At 34.4% G+C, this 24801-nt stretch overlaps 1 protein-coding gene across 3 annotated transcripts in view; it reads right to left on the reverse strand.

Annotated features, from left to right (window-relative positions):
* The window catches only part of LOC149797169 (bile acid-CoA:amino acid N-acyltransferase-like), a 53620-nt gene extending 30263 nt beyond the window's left edge, over positions 1–23357 (reverse strand). Inside the window, exons 1-4 of one of the 3 annotated variants that reach the window (XM_089961854.1) lie at positions 23251–23357; positions 12793–13105; positions 9668–9907; positions 738–907 (exon numbers count right to left, since the gene is read on the reverse strand). In XM_089961854.1, coding sequence (XP_089817980.1) covers positions 738–907; positions 9668–9907; positions 12793–13105; positions 23251–23280 — 753 coding nt within the window. In that variant the 5' untranslated portion in view covers positions 23281–23357. Of the gene's footprint in view, positions 1–737; positions 908–9667; positions 9908–12792; positions 13106–20769; positions 20817–22880; positions 23002–23250 lie in introns of those variants that run through there. The other 2 variants (XM_089961855.1, XM_089961853.1) reach the window with 2 other exon arrangements.
* Positions 23358–24801: the final 1444 nt, after the last annotated feature.

Below are 24801 nucleotides of genomic sequence, written 5' to 3' on the forward strand. Positions count from 1 at the left end.
AAATACAGCTATAACAATGTGATTGGAGACCCATACAGGTATGTACCAAGCACATCTAAGTGTGTGAAGATGGCAAAGTGATAATACTGAAAAGCCATACACTTTGCCTTTGAAGACAGAAAAGAAAAATTGGAAATTTATAAAGTATATTTCTTTTCAAAGATAACACTAGCCCAACTTGCTCTAAGCTAGAAACTTCCAAAATACTTTTATGTGGATTGTGAGTCCTCTCAGTCTTGTAAAGAGTGTTCTACTCAGCATGAGGGGGCCCCGAGTGGCTGAGTGGTCCAAAGCGCTTACTGCTCTGGATCACTGCCATCTTGCCTCAGTCTGCGTGGGTTCAACCAATGTGGGTATGTGAGAAAGCTTGCCAGTAGTTTCTCGTGGGTCAGTGGTTCTTTCCCGGATTTTCTCAGGTTCTTCCTCCACCATTTATACTGGCTGCCATTTATAGCCTATCTTGTGCTGAAAAATGGCATTAAACCCTACAACAACAATTAACTCAGCATGAGTAGAATGAGTAACTGAAGTATTCATGGAATTTGGCATTGATTCATGCATCAAGGAGATATGACTCTATCTAACTGCCACCTAGGTAGCTTTTTAGCTAAAATGTTTTGGCCTTGGAGGGATGCATTTGCCAGGTAATAGTAGTTCTCCTAATGGTATTACAACTGGGTAATGTATTTGAAGAAGAAATTATATACTGACAAAAATATATATCTTATTAAACTTACCAGAAAGTATTGCAGATTGACTTCAGAATCCACTTTTGGAAGGCCATCCATCAACAGATAGCTCAGTGCATAAGAAGCAAAACCTCGTGATGCCAAAAGAGCTGCACGAGACTCAACCAGGTCCACAAGTCCTCCAAACATGTCTATCACTGCTGGAAAAGGGCCTTCTCCTAAAGAGTCCAAGATAATGAGGGATATTGTAATACAGGTACATGTAGCTACTAAACACCAAATATGAACATATTTGCAGATGATGTTCATTTTTTATTAATCTAAATGCTTTCAACTGAGAACCAACAGTGTTCTACACTGAACAGAAATCCAATTTCCCTGCACTGCATCTACAATAAAAACATCAAAACTTTCTATTATGTCACAATGATTTAGAATGGTCTGATTTGTCTGTCAGTTTTGATTCCATTAAACAAAATATTTTTAAAAATGCTTAAACATAATGAAATTTATACAGAAGTCTCATATATGCCAAGGTTTGACAGAAAATACACTGCCCTCTGTAAATTTCTTCATCTTTTTTGTTGACTCTCTTAATCATGATGCCAAATCATCTTTAGGTAAATATATACCGTAACAGGACCAAGGATAAATATATCTTAATTTTTAGCAAAATACAAAAGAAACAAGAAGATGAGGATGTGGTCCCCCTCCTCATCATTTTGCAAACAAATTCACTTCTAGAACATTCTAAGGCAAGACCCTGAACTCAAATATCAGTAAACAACTTGTTTATCATTTATAAATGTGTCAAAAATAAGGTAGACAATGATTGTCCGAGGAAAAAACCAAGGTCCTGAACTAAAATCCAAGTAAACATGGTGTTTACAAATGTTCATTATCTTACAGTATAATCTACATTCATGGACAAAAGTTACCTATGTAATATGTTGCTTACAAATGAACCATACAATCTACAATCATGGACAAAAGTTAAACATACATATATATATATATATATATATATATATATATATATATATATATATATATATATATATATATATATATATATATATATATATATATAATAAACAAAATTTTCTTGCCAACTTGAGCATATTTTACATAGCCATGGCTATAAATACTGGCATCGAGCATTCATGATCAGGCAATGGGATTTAAATGCCTTACATTGAGATATGACATAATTAAACAGCCAACACAGGTTAGTTTGGACAGGATTCAAACTGATTAACTTTGGTAGTGAGTCTAGGCTAAATGACTAAACACCATGTAGAATAAATATAGGTTACTACATTTGTATGGAAAATATGAATGAGTATTTCTGAGCTATACTGCATGACCTCAGGAATGTAGTGAGTAGAGTAGGCATCTGTCAGTCTCACAGGATCATGTATCTGCGCCAGATGGCAGCATCTATTATTTTTACAAGGTCCAAGGTGAGAGTAGCAGTTTCCATGCATGAAAATGCAGTATTACTTTTTAAAAAATGAGTTCATATTTTTCAATCCAAATGTAGTAATCTTTTTATTATATTCTCATTTTGCTATAGTGTTAACAAGCCCTGCCAATCCAATGCAAGACCATTTCAATAATATGCATCAGCTTCATTCAAATCATGTGTGTGATTTGAATTTTTAACATAGCTCTAAATATTTTTCAGTTCTTTGGCTATGATGCCTGCAGTGTGGCAGTTTATAGTGATGTCTAGCACTGGGGTATCACGCCACAGATGTGTAGCATCAAGTCCAACCCAGTCACATTATCCTGACACTAGTTCAACCAGTGCTAACACTAACCATGTATGCTAAGTACCAAGCAAAGCAGCTGCTAGTACCATTTTTATAAGTCTTTGGTACGACTCAGCCATGTGAGCGGTCCTATTATAAAATGTACTGGATATCATGATTTTATGAGTCTGTTTACCAAATCTGACATAAATCTTATCAGAAATACAGTTTTTGAGTGTTGAAAAAAGTCAATCAAAAGCAGTATTACATAAATTAATATGCACAGATTTTGCTCACAACTGTATCAATCGAAGAGCTTGATATAGGTCCTGTTAGCAAGTTTACTCAAAATTACATTCTGAAGATCGGTAACAGGCTCAGCCTATCAGATTCAAAATCACCTAATTAACATATGAGGAGTTCACTCATCATTGAATTCACATAATTTTTTTTATCATATTCGCCTAATTATAAGTTTGACCATTTGATCAGAATTATAGCCTCCAGAATGGTAGCAAGTTCATCGAATCAGGTGCAAGATAACTTGATTAATATGCATGAATCTTTCTCATTATCAAATTTCTCCAAGAACTCAATGATATAAGTTTTAAGTTTGATCAAAACAGATCAGAAATATGATCAAGAGTGGAAACAAGCTATGTCAATTGGCTGCAAGACCACTGTATTAATATGCACAGATCTTGTTGATTATCAAGTTCTTCTGAGAGCTTGATGATATAAGCCCATATTCCATGTTGAATCAAAAAATCAGATCAGAGATATGCCTTGCATGGTTGTAACCAGCTCAGCCAGTCAGATGCAAGATCATCTCACTAATTGTATTAGAGTATCTTGCTTATTAGTAAAATCATGTTAGATCTTGATGTTTTAAGCATATATTCCAAGTTTAATCAAAACTGGACCAGATATATGGCTTTGTGAGGTAACAAGCTCAGGCAATCAGAAGCAATGGTCAGCTCATTAAAATGTATGTGGACATGGCTCATTATCATAATCATCTCAGAAATATGGTCTCCAGAGTGGGAACCAACACTGCCAATCAGACCTGAAATTATCTAAATTGTATCAAAAACAGGATTTCTAGAATGGTAACAACTAAATCCTGATGGATGGAATATGGATATAGGGTAATACCATTAAGTTCACTTGGAATCCTGGCTGGACAAGCTGAAACCCAGAAGAGTTAAATTAACCCTTTTCTAGTTGATGACAATGATTCTGGTGATCTAAATAAAGTTCTGCAACTTATTTTATTTATAGTGCAGGCATATGCAACCTACAGTCAGCCAACAGGATCTGTCCTGTGACTTGTTTTATCCACTTATTTACATCATAGGGTGTGGCATTAAAGATCACTTATCTGGCCTCCACTATGGAGGAATCACACGTCTGTCTAGTGCTAAACATGGAGGAATCACACATGTCTGTCTAGTGCTTAATATGGAGGAATCACACGTCTGTCTAGGGTTTAACATGGAGGAATCACACATGTCTGTCTAGTGCTTAACATGGAGGAATCACACATGCCTGTGTAGTGCTTAACATGGAGGAATCACACATGTCTGTCTAGTGCTTAACATGGAGGAATCACACATGCCTGTCTAGTGCTTAACATGGAGGAATTACACTATCTGTCTAGTGCTTAACATGGAGGAATTACACATGTCTGTCTAGTGCTTAACATGGAGGAATCACACATGCCTGTCTAGTGCTTAACATGGAGGAATCACACGTCTGTCTAGTGCATATGTGTCAAACTCAAGGCCTGCAGGCCACATCAGGCCCGGCGTACAATTATATCTGGCCCGAGAGAGAATTTTAGGCAAACATATTTTTTAATGGCCCTGCGATATAAAGTGCAAATCAAATTCCCCAATTAGCAGCCTTGCCGAACAATAGGCTACCTGAGAGCGTTCTCGCTTTGATCAGAATAAGCAAAAATAAAAGTTGTGTAGTGAGTGGATGTTCGTCGTTACAGTAACCTAACAACGTTCAGTTGCTCGTTTTGGATTGGCGCATAAGAAATGAAAGTAGTGTAGTGCCCGGATATTACATCACCTTTTCCCGTGATATCAATCAAGCGTCTGTCGGTAGATGCACAATTTTTTTTTAAAATCAAAGCTAGCCTTAAAATGGCCAAGAGAAAAGTTGATTCTGAAAACAGAGCCTTTCAAAGCCGCTGGGAGGCTGAATATATGTTTACTGATATTGGCGGTAAACCTGTGTGTCTAATTTGTGGAGATAATGTGGCTATGATCAAGGAATATAATCTGAGACGGCACTACGAGACTAAACATCAAGACAAGTTAAAAAGCCTGAATGCAGAGCAGAAGCTACAGAAGGTAGAAGAATTGAAGAGGAATCTAACATCACAGCAGACGTTTTTCACCAAAGCAAAATCACAAACTGAAGCTGTTGTGAAAGCAAGTTTTATTGTGGCAGAGGAGATTGCAAAATCAGGCCGACCATTTACAGAAGGAGAGTTTCTGAAGCGCTGCATCATGAAAGTATGCGACGTCTTGTGTTCAGACAAAAAACAGATGTTTGCAAATGTAAGCCTTAGCAGAAATACGGTTGCTGATCGGGTTTGTGAGATGGCCACTGATGTGAAAACACAGCTGATCAAAAAAGGCAAAGACTTTGTTGCATTCTCCTTTGCTGTTCATGAAAGTAATGACACGACTGACACTGCACAGCTCGCCATCTTCATCCGTGGAGTGGACTCCAGTTTGAATGTTACAGAAGAAATATTGGACATGAAATCCATGCATGGGACAACGACAGGAAAAGACATTTTTGACAACGTATGTCAAAGTTTAACCAACATGAACCTGCCTTGGGACAAACTTGTTGGACTTACAACAGATGGAGCACCGGCGATGTGCGGCGAAAAAAGTGGACTAGTTGGAAGGATGCGGTTAAAGATGCAGGAGAACTGTACTGGTGAATTGATAGCATATCACTACATCATACACCAAGGATCGCTGTGTGGTAAAGTCCTCAACATGGAAGGTGTAATGAGCACTGTAACACAAACCGTCAACTTTATCAGAGCCAAAGGTTTAAATCACTGCCAATTTCAGTCTTTTTTGCAGGAAATAGACTCAGAGTTCGGCGACATGCCTTATCATACAGAGGTGCGGTGGCTAAGTCGTGGAAAAGTTCTTAGTAGATTTTTCCAGCTGATTGAGGAAATCTGTCAATTCATGGACAGCAAAGGAAAAGACTCCACAGTTTTTTGGGATAAAAAGTGGAAATGTGAGTTGACGTTTCTGTCTGACATAACCACTCATCTCAACGACTTGAACCTGCAGCTCCAGGGACGGGACCACTTGATCACTGATATGCATGATGCAGTGAAGGCATTTCAAGTGAAGCTGCGCTTATGGGAGACACAAATGCACCAATGCAACTTGTCTCACTTTTCTTGTTGCCAAGCAATGTTGAACCAAGTCAACGCTATGGTGTTTCCCAATGCACACTTTGCTGAAAAACTTAGCTTACTTCGCGCCGAGTTCTCACAGCGCTTTAGTGACTTTGAAGCACAGAAAAGTAATTTCGAGCTGTTTCGTAACCCATTTGCCATAGACGTGGAAACTGCACCTGTAAATTTGCAGATGGAGCTAATAGAGCTGCAGTGTAATGGGACACTAAAGGCAAAGTACGACACTGTGGGGCCTGCACAGTTCACTCATTTCATTCCTGAAGAGATGCCCCAGCTTTGTCTACATGTGGCTTGCACCTTGAGCATGTTTGGTAGAACATATCTGTGTGAGCAGCTGTTTTCTGTGATGAAGATTAACAAAACATCACACAGGAGTCGTCTCACTGATGAACACTTGCAGTCCATCAAGAGAATCTCAATGACACAGAACATTACTCCCAACATAAACGAACTTGTAGCCAAGAAAAGATGCCAAACATCCAGCTCTGACAAATTGGCATAAGAGCGAAAATGGGTATGCCAATGATTTTTTATTATTAAAACTTTTTTCTGTTTTAATTTATATTAATGTTTAAAAAAGGTTTAATTTTCCGCTTATTGAATGTTTATCCTGTTCGGCCCGCAACCTTACGTGTGATTTGAGTTTTGGCCCGCTGACCGATTGAGTTTGACACCCCTGGACTAGTGCTTAATATGGAGGAATCACACATGCCTGCTATAGTGCTTAATATAGAGTTTTAGAAGACTGTTAATCTACAAATATTTGTATGAAGAAAAATGAGAATGTTCCATAGAAAATATTTGATTTTCATTGTTTCTAAATGAAGACATCATGCCACAAATGAAGTACCACTGAGGTGCAATATGCAACATTTTATTTCCCTGCAATGCCCACTTTTGGAAAAAAAACTGCATAGCAAATGTTCTCATTTTACCAATGAGCACAATCTCCCCATTTTTGTCCTAACCATGTCCACATAAACTTTGTTTTGATAGCACTGTGTACATTGCAAATAATATTATCATCTATCTGAGAAAGAAAAGGCAATGTCATGTCTTAAGTGACAGTCCACTACATCACCTGTTAAATACGTAGCATTGTGTTTTAATGACAATATCAAAAATTTCGGAAACAATAATTTCAATTATGCAGCAGCTGTAATAGCTAGACTAGCTAAGGGTAGCACTATTAAGTATCATACAAGGTCCCCATTCCTGCATGCACCATATCAAAATGAAAATCCACCATCCTACAATATATTACAATGCAATTATCAACATGTAATATATTTTCATGCTTGTGAAAGGATGGAGAAACTGTGTAAAAAAATATTTGCATAATGAACATTTCCTGAGATTATTTTGCACACTTTATTTTTACACCCACCCACCCTCCAACAGTGAGTTAAAATTAATAAAACTCCAGTTTTCAAACATTAAGAATCAAAACAAAAGGAATAATGGAAATGACCGCTGTGAAGGCATACTGAGCAAAACCCAAACGTGAAAACATCAACAGATAAAATGGACCACAAACAGATCATTTTTCAGCAAAATTAGCAGGCGCTTGAAACTGATGTGTGTTTTTGTTCCTGCCTAGATAATTATCTAGTACACTTGTGACCTCAAACTGAACCTTTAATCCAATGGTCACAAAGAGTTTCTGCACAAAACTGATGTGTCTAAAAGATCTACCATAGGCAGGCATATATTATTGACATGTTTGCTAATAATGATGGAGATACTGTGGAATAACTTATCATGCCTCAAGAATTAAAAATCTATTATATGGCCAATCATATGAATTGGTTTCATGCTAAATATAGGCCACATATTTCAATGAAGTAAAATATCATATACTATATTTGGCACTGACCTGCACAAAGCTAGTGTAAAGAGCTCCGGTACATGTAAATTTATGTCCATTTATCCTGTGCTAAAGTATTTTCAAATGTTATTGCATGATGCATTGTGTATTGCATTGATTCTTGATTCTCATATAAAAGTTTCCTGCATCCCATTTTCTTTTCAAATTTAAGACAATAAATGACCTATTAAACAAGAAAAAGAATGCAGAAAATTCTCATCCCTGCTTTCTCTTTTTAAATTAAAAAATGAAATCGATGGAGCTTTATCTATTATTGATTACAATTTGTGTCTACATACTGCACCAAATCTGTGAATTTTCCTGAAATTGCTGTTCATGCCATACACTTTAACATTTAGGGTTTGCCGGCTCATTCATAAAGGGAGTTAATTTTTCAACAATATTACTTTTATCAGTTTTAGCAGTAAATCTGGAGAATCTGATTGGAGTGTATTTCATTGGAGAAACAAGATACAAATAATGTTCTACAAAAGGAAAAAAGAGAAATCCATTTTCATAATTGACCAAAAATGGTAAAAAGTTACAATTAAAACTTCAGTTAAACATATCTTTTTTTAAACTGACTGTAGATGGAATTATCTTTATATAAACAATCTACAACAGCAACAGTCTAAATAAATTTTTCAGCTTTATCAGTCAAAATGCACATATTTTAAGAAAATGACTGCAATATTTTAACCTACCACACATGCATGTGTTGGTAATTTAACCTACCACACAAGACTGTGTTTGTAATTTCAGTCTACCACACAGGACTGCATTTGCAATTTCAACTTACCATACATGCCTGCATTTGTAATTTAAACCTACCATGCATACATGTGTTTGTAATTATGACCTACCACACATGTCTGTGCTTGTAATTTCAACCCCTTACACAAGCCTCTGTTTGTAATTTCAACCAAACACATCCAAGTTTTTACTCTATCCCCAGTTTTGACTCCATGGTCTTAAACTAAGTAACAGGAAAGAGCAAAACCTGAAACATTTTGTAAAATTCAACAAATGATTTATTTCCTGAGAATACAAAGTGAAAATTAAAAAAGAACTTACAGTAATGTGAATTAAATTTGAAACAGTCCTAAAAGTCCTACAAGTCCAAATATAAAGATTTCCAACTGAATTCCAGTGGAGTTCCAAACAGGTACCAATGTTGAATGTGCTTATGTGCCTGTAGTCTTGAATGTACTAATGTGACAATGGCCTGAAATGTGGCAATGTACTAACAGACTTTTGATGTATCAATAATATAATCAAATATATCATCATCTGAATTCACTATAATTCCACATTAACGATTTAGTCCAAAAAGTATTAATGAGCAGTTTGTAATTCCAGTGAATAGTTTAAATAGATAAATATACCCAAATTTAAAACTGAACACAACAATAAGACTGATTCAACTTTTAATGTTAGGTAGGAATTTGTAATTTTCCAAATAAAGAACATTAATATAAAAAGCCAAGACACAGTAACAGAGCCTGGGTGTAGGTCAGCCTCATCTCTAAAATATCCGAAGATGTCAACAAGTTAAGGAATTTCAAAGGGGAAAACTAATATCTTCTTACATTCAGATAGAAGTAAACATGTTTACCTCCATTAAACATGATCTGAATGCTTAATATATGATCACAGAGAAATATTAGCTATGTATTATGCAGTTTACAAAATAAATGTAACTGGTCAGGTAGGCCATTAACTTGATTTTGGGCCTAGGCCAATTACAAAATACAGATATAAATAACATATAATCATGGAGAAATGCCAACAAACATTGGCTGTTGGGTGCATGGTGCATATAACCAAGGAAGAATTAAAATATTTCTCCATGACATGAGATCATTTTCTAAATAAACTGTTTTCTCTTTACCTTCTGGAATAAAAACTGTTCCTCTCAGCTTTCCTTCTTTAACTGGTATCCTTTGAACATTTTTACTTTTATACCATCTTTCTATAGTTTTTTCTAAACAAGGGCATTCTATTCCTGAAGTCTCTGAATTAGGTTTTGCTCTTATTTTCACTATTCTAGCAGTGTCTGCCCTTTTCTTTATCATCCTTTTCCCTTCTGTTTGACTCTTCATGCTCCAAAAGAGCCCCATTGGTTCTATACCTGACAAAGGATGAGAATTTATAATAAAATGAATGTCCCTAGCTAGAATTCATAAAGGTTTTCTTATTTTTAAAATTCAAAATAAATTTTTTTTTCTTATAATTCTGCCTCAGATATCAGATTTTATATAACAGGATATAAGTGAGAAAATTTTTTTCACATTTGTTACAACTCTTTGGTCTTAAACTAAAAGAAGCAAAGCCAACATGTTTTGTAAATCCAACAAACAATTTACTTTGAAAGAATATAAAAAGTGAAAATTTAAAAGAAACTTATAGAATTGAGAATTAAATCACATATAATCCTTAAAGTTATAACACAAATTACTACTGAGAATCATATTTCATAGTCACATTTTTCCGGAAAGCCAATTTTCTCAGTTTATTGTAATCGACTATTTATTACCCTGTGATTTCCTTTGATTCTGAAAATAGAGAGTCAATGTCTTCTGGCTTGAAAAATGGGGAATTTCAAGAAAAAAAACTGATAGTCCTCAAGCAAGTCAAGAAGTCCAAGCACTAGTATAAGAATCAGATATATTCTGAGCTATACTTTACATAATACAACAATTTAAAACAATTTTTTACATTGTCAGTATAAAATAAAAATATATTTTTTTAATGTCGTCTTGCTGAGAGAGATTTTCTGTATCTGCATTGGACAGATTATGAAAGGATCAAAGAAAACTGAATCTGTATTTGTGATGTTTATGAACATAACCATTTTGATGGAAAAGATTGAAGTCTTGATTAAATGTGAAATGTATGCTTTCCACAGAAATAATCAAGACTGTCTGGGCACTTTAGTTGTGTAAATGGGAGAATTGTTATATGCATAAATGACAATTTATTCTATTTATTAGATCAAAACAGACTGTCATGTAGCAAAAATATTGGTTACATCTGAAATCATCTCTTCATTTTCTGAAGACAACATGCATTAAATTTTGATTTATTTAACTTCATTGCAAGTGTCTGTCTTGGATGTGGCAGGTCGTGCATTTGAACCCAGCCAAGTCATACTAAAGACTTTAAAAAATGGTACTAACAGCTGCCTAGGTGCTCAGCATTAAAAGGTTAGTGTTAGGACTGGTTGGCCTCGTGTCAGGATAATGTGACTTGGTGGGACATCATGCTACATGTCTGCAGCATGATGCCCCAGTGCTAGACATCACTATAAACTGTCATACTGCAGACATCGTAGCAATATGACCGAAAAATTGTTAAAGCTACGTTAAAAATCTAAATCACACACACATTTCATTGCATTTATTAATAACATGAAATAATCTAAGGTTATTTTTCTCTCTATCACACCAGTACCTGTAAAAGTATTGTTCTATCAAACATTTTCTGTTGTTTCATTTCACGAACTTTGAAACTGCTAGTTTTGGTCAAATTGATCCAATTTTGGTTGCTCCTTGATTAGTAAAATTTAATTTGGTGACAGTCTAATGTCCAAGCCAGGCATGAGTTTGAACTTTACACACTTCTATGAGGAAAAGCCTTTCTTGCAATCTACAGATGTTACTTAAGTAAAGTTAGTATTGCAAGGCAAGTGAAGACAGGAAATGTATCACTGTTGTTTTATGCATCATCCATGCAGGAAGCCTTCAAAGACATTTTGGAGTTACACAGCCCTCTCGTCAACATGTCTGCCTCTTCATTAACTTTTGTATCAATCATAATTGGCAATGTTGCCTTTTCCTCGACCTGCCGCAATAAGCACATCATCTGGATTCATATAGTCAAATGTCAGGTAAATGCATAAAAGTGCAAATTAATACTTCCAAGAATGAAAGAGTTTGTCTTTCTGCAGTCTACATTAGCAGGAACAAACGTCACGTATATCTCCAACATAGTTCCCTTTCTTCCTTAACCAAGGGAATTTTTTTTCTCAATCTGACTGCCACTGTCTTTTCTTTTACTTCTGATTATCATTCACCTTATTATTCACCTTATCAGCCTTGTTTTTTTGAAGTCACATCAGAAACTTCTGCTCTGATCTGCCACTGCCTGTTCTACTGATTACTACTAACAATCTGCACAGGTTCAGAAAAGTCAATGCACTGTGAAATGGCAGATCCAAGTCGGTACAGTTTGCACTTGGACTTGACTTAGAAGTGAGTATATATGGTACTTCAATATAAAGTAACCTCACTGATAATGCAGTACACTTTTATTGCTTCCCTCAATTGTGACACTGTAAGGGAGTTCAGTTTTCCAATCAAAACTTACTTCATTTTACATGGAGACAGAGAAACGTATTGTTAATTGGTATCTAAACAACTGTGGTGAAAAGTAGACAGACAGAGAGAAAGACAGACATACAGGATCTTGCATTTCAATTTGGGGTCCTGCAATAATTACTATCAAGACTAGTGATATGCTAATGTTACTACATCAACTCTTCAGTATGGAAAACTTTTTATGAACATTCTCATATTGGAAGGCATGTCATAAAATGATTCATAATTAGTGCACATGACAGTTGACATTAACCTATAACAGAAAAATAAACAGGCATACTATATCAAAGCTGAAAATTATGAAACCATCGTTAGATCATTCAGATTATTTTTTGACATAAAAATTGCACACAAAATCTTTTGCAACCAAAATGAACTTTAATTTTTAAGCATTCTATATATATATATATATATATATATATATATATATATATATATATATATATATATATATATATATATATATATTTGTGAGTGTGTGTGTGTATGTGTACCAGGATTTCACAATAACAGTTGAACAACATCAGCTTAAAACTAACTGCCTTAGATTGCAAATTTCATCAGGCTGAGACATTTTTATTCCAAGACTGATTATAAGATTCAAAAGAGGCATATTCACAGCATGAGATCTTCTTACCACTGTAAGTTCCTGATAATGCTTGGTCCCTGCTCAAATCAACTTCTCCTTTCTTGTCTGCATTATATGTTGCCCAGGACTCAAATCTGGCACTGTTCTCCTCCACTGAGGCTTCAATGGTGACAGTCTGGTAGGGCTGAAGTCCTGTCACTTGGATCTGGATAATTTCATCTATAAGCCCTACCTCTGGGGCTACAAAGAGTTCAGGTAGTTTCTTCAGGTGGCCATTAATGACCTGTAACCTGTCAATGGCTTGGTCTGTCATTGCACTCAAGAAAGGTGTCACTTCATAAGGATGTAAGTGATAGACACACTATAAAAAGAAAGAAAATTCACAAATGACACTGAACCATAATTAGTCAAATACAGAGACACCAAATAATATATATATATATATATATATATATATAGGTAAAAAATTGTTACAAAGATGAAAAATGATAATCCCGATCACCACTCTAATGAATTTTATTTAATCATTAAATGTTTCCAACATTTAGTGAAGTTAAGATTAAATACAGTACACCTGAACTACAAAAGAATGAAAGATGACTAAATGTACAAATCAATCACTTATGCTACGGTTATAGATAAACAGCAAATTAATACCAAATTGTAGCTAAGCTATATATTTGAGATGGGTCCTTACATGTCAATCAGTCTTACTCAAAGAGCATAAAATCCCCCAAATATTTCCCACTTGTGCTAAAATCTTTGTCACTTTCGAAGTTCTATTTTCAACACTCAGGCTACAGAGGAGATTAAACAATTAGTAAGAGATGCTTTTTATATTAACTAAATGGCAATTGCCTTCTAGTTCAAATTTAGTGTATGTTTTGATTCATCTCAATAAAATAAGACTACCGCTCATGTGGCTTAGTGGTTAGGGCATCCGCCTTAGATGCGAGAGGTTGCAGGTTCGAACCCTGGCAGAGTCATACCAAAAATGGTACTAACAAATGCCTCGCTTGGTGCTATGCATTAAGAGGTTAGTGTTAGGACTGGTTGGCCTCGTGTCAGAATAAGGTGACAGTAGGACATCATGCTACATGTTTGCATCATGATGCCCCAGTGCTAGACATCACTATAAACTGCCACACTGCAGACACTGTAGCAATATGATGGAAAAATATTTAAAACTATGTTAAAAATTAAAATCACACACACACACAAAATAAGACAATATTTGTTTTCATTGATATATGTATTATGAATCATGCATTCTTAGGGTTAATACAAGACCTAGAATTTGTTCTGGCAAACGATAGAATACAAGTAGGAACCAAATATTGGGAATGGGGTTATCTGTGGCTCCACATATTGAGACTTTAACTGGCTATGATCCCTCAATCATTCAACGACACGCTTACCATGGAATTAAGGTCAAAGTCACATACATTTTTGTGTGTGTTAAAGTTCAAATGTTTGTTGTTGTTGCTTATATTTGCTAAAAGATGAAAACCCTTTATCATTTTCTAAATATCTGGGATGAATCATTAAAAAGCTAAGACAATTAGTTCTTAATTAAACTGACAATGGAAGATAAGGTCTTACAAAGCTTTCAAATGACCTTAAGTGTGACAGAAGAGAAATTATCTCCGGGGGGGGAAGCAGATCCCTGGTTGGAGATCAGGTGGTGGTGGAGATAGTTGTTGTTGTTGTAGGGTTTAACGCCATTTTTCAGCACTCGATAGGCTATACATGGCGGCCAGTATTAATGGTGGAAGAAGAACCCGGGAAAACACCAGAAAGAACCACCGACCCTCGAGAAGCTACTGGCAAGCTTTCTCACATACCCACATTGGCTGAATCCGAGACTCAAACCTACGCAGACAGAGGTGAGAAGGCAGTGATCCGTAACAGAGAGCGCTTTAGACCACTCGGCCACTCGGGGCCCCGTGGTGGAGATAGAGACAGTCACATCATGGGTGGTCGATATTTAGTAATCACTTTGTAAATGTGAAAATTTAGAAAGTCAGGAAACCATAAAAAGCATTAGGCTAAAATACTGGACAGAGAAAGCTGAAGAGTATCTGAGAAAATGTAGGATGTTCATGATTTCTGTACATAATGTGTCTCACGCCTAATGCATGAGACTTGACTGATATGTTCTTACATTTCATCTGTATACTAAACTACACCATTATCACATATAAAATTGCAGTTCTGAACTGCTTAGCTTACATGGTAATAATGAGAAGTATCATATTTGAAACAAACATAAATGTCACATTTACATCTATGACACAACTCAATAATATTTAACATCGCCAGAATCGGTCCATAATTTGGTCTGAATAAGCCTGGCCAGATCTGCCTTCACCCATTAAGAGGAAGTATGGTAAATTGGGGCAAAATAAGAAACACCTTTTGCTTAAATTTGTTGATCACTTCAGTGGCCTAGTGGTTAGAGCATCTGCCTTGGATGCAGCAGGTTTAAAGATTTATAAAAATGGTACTAGCACCTGCCTTGCTTGGCACTCAGCATTTAGAGGTTAGTGTTAGGACCGGTTGGCTGCTGTCAGGATAATGTGTCTGGGTGGGACTTGATGCTACATGTCTGCGACATGATGCCCCAGTGCTAGACATCACCTTAAACTATCACTGTAGACATTGTAGCAATATGACTAAAATTTCTTTAAAGCTACATTAAAAATCCAAATCACACAGATAAAAAAAAATACACTTAAATTTGTTGAGAGATTCAGATCTAGTCCAACAAATCTGCCTCCAAACAAAGGGGCCAGGTAAAAGGGTGATTTGGATAAAGCCCATTTGCCCCAAATTATGGGCTGATTCGACCACGATTATGGACTGGACCAAAAATACCAGGTTGATATGGACCATGTGAAATATTATTAAATCTTGAATTGGATATAAATGTGACAATTGCATTTGTTTAAAAAATGTTTCATTAAATCTGCATTTATGGAAACAAAACCCCAAATTTCTGCAAGAAAATGTAGTTCTTATATCCAAATAAATAAAATAAATTAATACTATTTATAATGGCAATTCAGTAGTTAAAGATTTTCCAAGTAGCCCCTTCACCTTTGTGCAAAATATTGATAGTTTAGTTTATTTTATTGAGAAATAATAAAACAAGTTACACTGAAAAAGAAATCATGAAAACATGGCTGAAGCAGTAATTTCTCTCTATTTATACATACTGGTATATATATATATATATATATATATATATATATATATATATATATTCATATATATACACACATACACAGGTAAAACCCATTATAATGTGATTTGTTGTAACGTGATCCTGCTTATAATGTGATAGCAGCATGGCTCCCAATTTATCATTTAAGGTGACCTCTCTTTTTAACATCCTAAATACATGCTCTCAGAAAAGCCAATTATTCATACCCCTAGGAGATATTTAATCCCAGCACTGCATTTAATGTTGCTTTAACTTCACCATACATCGTTTCTGTCCTACAATTCAAAACTGAAGTATATTTGATCTCTGATGAAACCCGGCAAAGAAACAAATGATATGTGATCAAGTGGTTAGTTAAAACTGATGACAATGAAATTTCAATGCACATTTTCTATGGGGAAGTTTTTCAAAAAATTTGTTAAAGTGATTCTGCTTATATCGCGATGTTATTCTTTGGACCCTGAGCATTATGTTATAACGGGTATTATATAATAGTGATCTACATAGGTTATTAGTTCTGTTAGATTTATTTAGAATTCATCTTTATCCTGTACATTGAACTATATACTATTATTGCTAAATAATACATATACACTAACATAATAAACTTAAGTCTTGTTGAATTTCTGTTTGAAATCGATAAAATATCAGACATCAATATTATACATATATATTCTCATAATCTTGAGGACTTTATAATAATTAAAACAGAAAATGATCATATAATGAAAATGGTGGTGTTATCTCTGCTGAGCTATGAAATATATTTTACAAATCTTTGTCTAAAAAACAATGTTATTTGTGTTTTTTGTGTGAACTGATAATCAATTATGCAAATTATATAAACTGGTCTGAGTATGTTAAGGCTGTTTTGTTACATTGTTTTTTGTCTACACATATTGGTCTGGGTATGTAAATGCCTTCGATACATTTATGTAGAATTTGTTTTTATACAGTACCGTGTATAATTTATGATAAAGTTCCATGCAATATGATATGCCAATATCATAAATCTACATTCTCCTAAGTCTGTGGACATTGTAAGATGAAATATCTTGTAGTAACTTTTGTTTAAAACAACATATATTCATTTTTTTTCTAAATTCAAAATGTATCACTTAATGTTCAGTAAATTAGCAACACAAATTTTAAAACAAAACAGCGTTCATGCAGTTAATTTGTTTTCATCAGTATCTATATATATATATATATATTAGTCTCAGTATGCTAATGTTTAATGTAAATTTTGTTCATGTATATACTGGTCTGAGTATGTTAGTGCCTTTATTAAAATACATTTTGATATAATTATACTAAATAAACATTATATACTAACACAATGGGCATCGCTAGTTATTTTCATTAGCAGAATTTATGTATCATTTATGTGTACATGTACACTGTATAAGAGCAAAGATAAAACAGCATATTATTAATTAAATATTTGTTAATTGCAAACAATAATAATGACAGCATCTGAACATTATTGTGCAAAACCTATCTGATTAATGCTGCTATAAATAGTATAATTAAACATACATCTATTATCACCAATAACTCAACATGAAGAAACTAATGACTATGATGAGCATTTGTACAAATACAGGAAACCATACTCCATAAATTTGAATGAACATTTTAATACTAGGAATGTGGATATTCCAAAACTAGATAACTTGGAGAAACTATCATTGGATGGACATTACTGTATGTCATGTGAGGATGCATTAAGTTGTTTGAAACTGACAATAAAAGTCCAGGTTCTAATGGCTCTGCCACTGAGTTTCTTAAAGTTTATTGGGAGACATTTCCTTGTCAGACCCATAAACTATGGTTGAAGTTCTGGGGAAATTTCATCAGCACTGAAAAAGGGAATAATTACTTGTATACCAAAAGACAAAAAACCAAAGCAGTTTAAGAATGGTGACCAGTAACATTGCTGAATTTTTCCAATAAGATTGCTTGAATGTATAGTTAATCGAGTCAGTGAAACTCATGTTACATGACCTAATACATTAGGATCAAATTGGTTTTATTAAAGGCAGATATATTGCATAAAACATCAGAACCATGTAAGATTTAATGTCCTAAACTGAAGGAAAAAAAACCCACAAAACTTTGGGTATATTACTATAAAATATACTTCAAGAAAGTATCTGATTTGGTTGCCTTGTCCTACATAAATAACATCCTACCTATCTTTAACTTTGGAGATTCTATTATAAATTGGATATCAACTTTTCATAATATTAAATCATATGTTACAGTAAATACATGTAACTTATATCTCTTCTGGGTTTTACATACAAAGAGGATGTAGGGAAGGAGATACCTTATCTCCTAATATATTTATCCAGAGATGCAGAGATACTGGCACAAATGGTAGGAGGAAATCCACCAAATATAAAGGAATACAAAATTAATAACGGAGAATATTTGATCTCTCAATATGCAGATGATACTTTATTTTACTCTGGATGGGAATAGTAATTCCTTGAAGTCTGCCCCTGAGCTTTGTCAGTTGATTTTTTGGATAGCCCCAAATGGCACAATCACAGTATTATAGTATGTGGTGAATCTGATTTGATTTTTTAAGAAGAATTGGATTAAAGATGGAATTAGAAGAATTATGAATTAGTGGATGGTAGTAGACAGTGGCTTAGCATGAATCAGTTTCAGCTTTTTTTCTTGAATTCAAACAGGAGGTCGTGGGTTCGATCCCCAGCCGAGTCATATCAGAGACTTAAAAAATGGTACTAACAGCTGCCTCGCTTGGCGTTCAGCATTAAGAGGTTAGTGTTAGGACAGGTCGGCCTGCTGTCAGGATAATGTGACTGGGTGGGACATCATGCTACATGTCTGCGGCATGATGCCCCAGTGCTTGACATCACTATAAACTGCCACATTGCAGACGTCGTAGCGATATGACTGAAAAATTGTTAAAGCTACGTTAAAAATCAAAATCACATCGCATCACATCAATTCAAACAACAGTCTAATATACCAAGACTTAATAAGAGAAATAGCTGAATATCAGACAAAAGGTAAAATTAGATAAACTGAAAAACTCACAGTTCTGTTCATCTTCTCTAAACTACTGTATGTTTTAGCATACAAAATGGATGCAAAAAAGTATTTACTAGAAACTGGGTAAAAATTCTTACCTCAAGAGGCAAGTGGTATAGAAGATTTGGTCAAATAGAAGATGATGATTAACAGCAAATTTTCTATTTTACATCCAGATTAACAAAGTGTCTACAGATAAGGTGGTTTCAGATAAAGATTCTACATAGAATTACTGCTGTAAATATATTTTTATTTAAAATTGGTATAACAGATAGTAATTTGTGCTTTTTTAGATGGCAGCTTCATGAATCCATACACCATCTGTTTTGGGAATGTAATATAGTACAAAAGTTTTGGGCAGACTTTGTTTCACTGACTACTTCTAATGTACTGATGCACAAAATTATAATTTTTTCAAAGAAAAGGTATTTTTGGTATATAGAAAGAGCAAGAGGCAGAATGTATTTACAACTGTATCCTATTACAGGCAAAGAATTATATTTATAATTGCAAATATTGTAATACCCATCCCCAAATATCACATTTGAAACAAGCTTTAAAAACTTTTATTTACACCACTCCCTCGATAACTCGCGAACCTGCTTATAACGCGGTGTCAGGCTTGGATCCCATTTTTTTAACCAGAAAATACCCCAAAAATTTATCCCTATTTCTTGAACTTGAAGAAAATCGTGATCAAAATTGGTAACGGAAACTTTGATGTATCGCTCGTTTTATCGTCGAAAATAGTAGATAGGACCTGGAAATTTTAATCAACACTATGAAATATCAAATTTAAAAATAGGTCAAACAATTTTTTACATTTTCTTTCCAAACGACATTCTTAGTACACTGTAATTAACAATATGTAAAGAATTTTCGATCAATGAAAATGTCACTCAGAGTGGAGGCAGTACTTTATAAAATACAAAAAAAATCATTTTTTTATATCAATTGAAATCTATGTTCTAGTTCTATCTTTTAGTTCCTTTTAAGTGTAATCATCATAACTGCAATGTGTGCTCTTGTAATTAAACGTAAAATGCATCAATCTACCGTAACAGCTATGTCCACGAGCGTTTCTCCAAGAACATAATAAAGTGCTGACCATGTTTTGATAACTGACTTCTGGAAGTATTTGTTGTATTGTTGCATTGAATTAATAGCTGGCTTCCTTTGTATTATCACGTTAATTATGTCTCTTGAATCAAATAAAGGAGGTGGAATAAAAAAAAAAGTTAAAAGGCATAAAAATCGTATAAACTTAAAATCTAGCGGCTCCCGTCATATGTCGGGTGAACTCACTTCATTTGATCAATCGGACACTTATAGGTCTTACTGTGTATGCAACATGAACTACCTTCAGTTAACAGACTTTTTCATAACTGATCAAAGGTAACAAGGCAGCCAAGCGAAATGAATACTTCGGAAAATAAAGAGCTTGATTTCACAGATACTCTTCCAAGGATGATAAGAAGTTTCATTATTAATTCCAATTAATTAATTCATGTCATCAATATTGTACTAACTGAGCAATACAAAAATTGAGTTTCAATAAATGTCGCGTGTTTTTAAAAAAAGGAATCTTGTTTTGTGGTATATCAACAGTTAGTCTAGTTCCCTGTTCTCAGGACTCACAATTTGGCAGGATAATATTAAACACCACTATGGGAACCAGACTCATCAAGAAAACAAAAAGCAGTGTGACGTAAAACACAGATTTTTTTACATACATGAGATGGCTGTTGAAACCAGTTGGAACTATCTTTCATATGTTGGACATTCTGAAAATAAATGTTATTTAAACAGAATAATGAACAATTTTATTTGCAAAAGCGCATTATTAAAAATTATTATCACCATGATTGTAAAATGAGGATTTAGAAAATAAACAGCCCAGCTCCCTAATGCTACCCCCCCACCAACAATTTTCTTGATGTCAAAGCGATTTTGAAAAAAAAATTGGGATCCCTAGGTAACTCGCCACTCTTATAGTGCAGTCTATGTTTGCGGACAACATTGTGTACGTTGTGTGCAAGTTATTGAGGGAGAGGTGTAGTACCAAAATACAATGCCTTTTAGCATTGCGATGTTAAAACATTTCTGAAGAATGGGATGACTTATATAAATGAACAACAGAAAAGCAATTTGTCTCTTGAGAATGTAATGATCAGTAAGACCAAGACAGATTGCTATAACCATGCTCCAGAAAATAATGTATACTAAATCATTTGAGTTTCTTCTCTCTTAATCAAAGCAGCAAAATCTTTGCAATGGTTGTCTCTTAGGTATTTATATATAGTAATATTTGTATCCACACTTTGTAAAGAGGTGAATCCTGGGCCCCAACCCTGGCATCTCTACCTTATGTGTCGGGGATAATAATAAAGAAATGATCATCAACTGCAAACAATATTAATGGGATCATTTGAATATGAATTGGCAAAACCCCTTTGATCAACGCCATTATAATTAAATCATGTTTGATGTCATTTGCCATTTGAATGTGTTAATACCATTCTAGAACACAAACTACAACGCTGACTTGAAATAACTCTGTGATCTTTGCTTACATGAAAGTGTTATTACATTATCCTACGTTATATTATACTCTACTATATTGTATATGGATCAATATAATATCATTTCAAAAATCAATATTTAATGCATTTCATTTTTCAAAGTTGGTTTACTGGTTTAAGATTTTACCCAAAGATAAATATTCAATGATAACAGTAAAGTATGTTATACTATTCTGTTACTCATCAATAACTCTTTACAGAAAACATCTGTGGGCAAATACATTGTGAAAAAAGCACAATTTGCATAAGAAATCAATAAAAATACATGGATAAGTTTAAATACATTACTGCTTGATAGTGTTGAAAGCTGGAAATTCTGGCCTGTTACTCTGATTTATGGAAAGTTTTAAATTGTTTTTTCAAATAAATTATTTCAAATAATTTTAAATTTTCTTTACTTTAAACATGGAAAGTTATCCTGCTTAAAAGATTTTAAATGCCATAGCACATCAATTTTGTTCAGCATGTGGTTTGCTAATACGTCTAACTATCTAATGTAAATTTACAAGCTGAAAATCAAATTTGTACCTTCTCTTATGTTCCTGAAAACAGTTATAATTACTAATATAAATCAGGTAAATGTTTATCATTGCTTTATACATATACAGGAAAGTCCCAACTGTAAAGAGCTCTCAAGATTACGAACAAGCTAATATCAAGGAATAAATGTACCTTCTCCAACGACCTTTTAACCTTCCTGACCTATCTGCAATTTTCTTCCTTTACAAAGTTTAATCCATTAAGCTTGACAACAACACAATAATTATATTTCAATTTATACATAATGACAATAATAATAAATATTATTTTATACACAGTACATCTGCAATTTATATGTAAATTGTAAGTAATGATATGAACCCCTTTCCTCCCAAACCAATAGAGTACTGACAGTTATAGGTGGGGCTTATTTTTAGAAGATCCATCTCCTCCATGAATCTATCATAAGTGATATCTGACAGATACTTGGGTTATTATCATATTCAATAACAACCTGGGAAGCTTTTAAACATCAGCTACTGGTCTCTTAAAATCTGTACCTCAGTCTTCGACGTTACACAGGTGCTACTAGAATTTTAGGCCGACAAATCAGCTCCTCACATGATGATGTTGATTTTCATATCCATCAGTATCAACACAGATTTGGGGGGTTGATTTATCAGACTACTATAATTTGAACCTATAGTTTACATTCATCATTAGTCCTACAACGTAAGAAACATCATCCGGTATAAACAAAAACAACATGAAATGTGTCTTACATTGTAGGACTACGTTCGTCAGCTGCAGCACAAAATTATACTACAACACGATGAAAATCTGACATCTGTTTCAGTCTGGTCACGAGTCTGACGTTTTATCGATAAAGTACGGCGAAATCTGACAACATGAAATCACCGTATCGGTACTATCACAGGCACTTGATTCCGGGGTAAACTAATCATGTGTTAATTGCTGAGTGTACACATGATTAGTTTACCCCGGAATCAAGTGCCTGTGAGCAGAAACAAGGAGTGCAAGCGTGACCCCAACCATCCGCTTGATTCGACTTTTCTCACAAGTCTTTTATTGCTTCAAAACCGCAAGAAAACTGAAAGTCTACACATATCCATTCAAAAGACATTAACTAACCAACGCATAACCCTTGGACGACAATCGCATGAATCCAATCCGGCGAATTAACCTTTATTTTCATTATTACGGTCACAACCACTTTCTTGCAGAGATGGCGCTCACCAGATAATATGTACTTGTGAGAGAGTGATGTATGTAAGGTGAAGTAGTTCGCATTTAAAACATGCACAATGGAGAGAATATTGGCATACCTCTATGCAACATTAACGTAATGTGGATGATATTTCTTTTGGATATTGTACTTTTGGAAATTTTACATGATTTAAGCACACTGCTATCTAAAATGACTGCTCCCTTGTCTTAAAAAAATCAGTCAAATTAGTCTAAAGTACACTATACATAGCAGCTATTAAAATAGGAAAAATGAATTTTGCCAGACTAGACAATACCAGTTTCTGAAAGTGCAATGAATGAATTACCAAATATGTAAAATGTAAAAAAAAGTTATCGACTCTTTTTTTATACAATTTACCTCTGAAGTTCAGGAAGTGAAAACGACCAAGTAGAGCTAGCACTTTTTTGAAAGATTCACATTTGAAGTAAGGCCAAGCTGGATACTCTATAACCCACAGGACCCCCATCAATCATATATCAAAATAAAGGGAATTAAAGGTTCTTTTAATTATACCTAAGATATACAAGGTCCTTTTTGAATAGCCAGTATAACCAGTGAGGAAAGCTGGGGAAATTCTTTTTCTTTAAAATCCTAACTATGCAAAATACGAGACTATAGAGCGCCAGAAGAATTCATCAGACGGAAATAACCATTCTACTAATTTCTACCCTGCAGTAAATATGCGCTAGCGTCTAATAATCGTACAGAACACGGCACAGAATCTGTTTTCTTTTAATACTAGGGAAATTTAATGATGCGGAATCAATCGATTAGTTGAATTTGCTCAGAATAATGAATGCATCATGAAAATGTTATTTACAGTATTATATTACTACTATTTTCAAAAGCTGATAGTTTTGAAAGTAAATAAATTTAATATTTACAGCGTGTAAGCAGCAGGAAGCAGCAGTAGGACTAGGGAGGGTGAACAGACTAATTTTTGAGCAAGTCTTTTGTGAAAATAAAACTTCATAAAAAAATGAAAATATAAGGTCAATAACTCCAAACTTAAGACTCTAACCGACCGAGTGTTTCTCCAACTGGGTTAACTCATTTTGTTGCTTTATCTTTATCACTTGTGTTTTCAAATTTGTATGTGTGTTTTGTTTACCTTTCGGACACTCATTTTTGGTTGCACTCTCCCTGCTGCTGTAGTGTGTGAGTAATTAAATCACCATTATATCAAGAATGGAATCTCGCAAAGCTAGATTAGCTCGAGATCGACTAGAGGCAATTAAAAAATATATTCCCGTCCGTGATTCTGTTAGAATTTTTTTTATAAACGCATCAGGAGTCTCAGATGGAATTTACAGAAGGTGAAGAACATTTATTTTAACCAATAGTCGAACCAACCAGGAAAATTATTACAGCAACTGAGGCAGCACAAAAAAACCCTGAGACATTGCCTGTTGATACTGCTGGCCGTCTTCTAC

The sequence above is a fragment of the Sinohyriopsis cumingii genome, chromosome 6 (assembly GCF_028554795.1).
Source record: "Sinohyriopsis cumingii isolate HCF-2022 chromosome 6, ASM2855479v2, whole genome shotgun sequence".
Lineage (NCBI taxonomy): Eukaryota > Metazoa > Mollusca > Bivalvia > Unionida > Unionidae > Sinohyriopsis > Sinohyriopsis cumingii.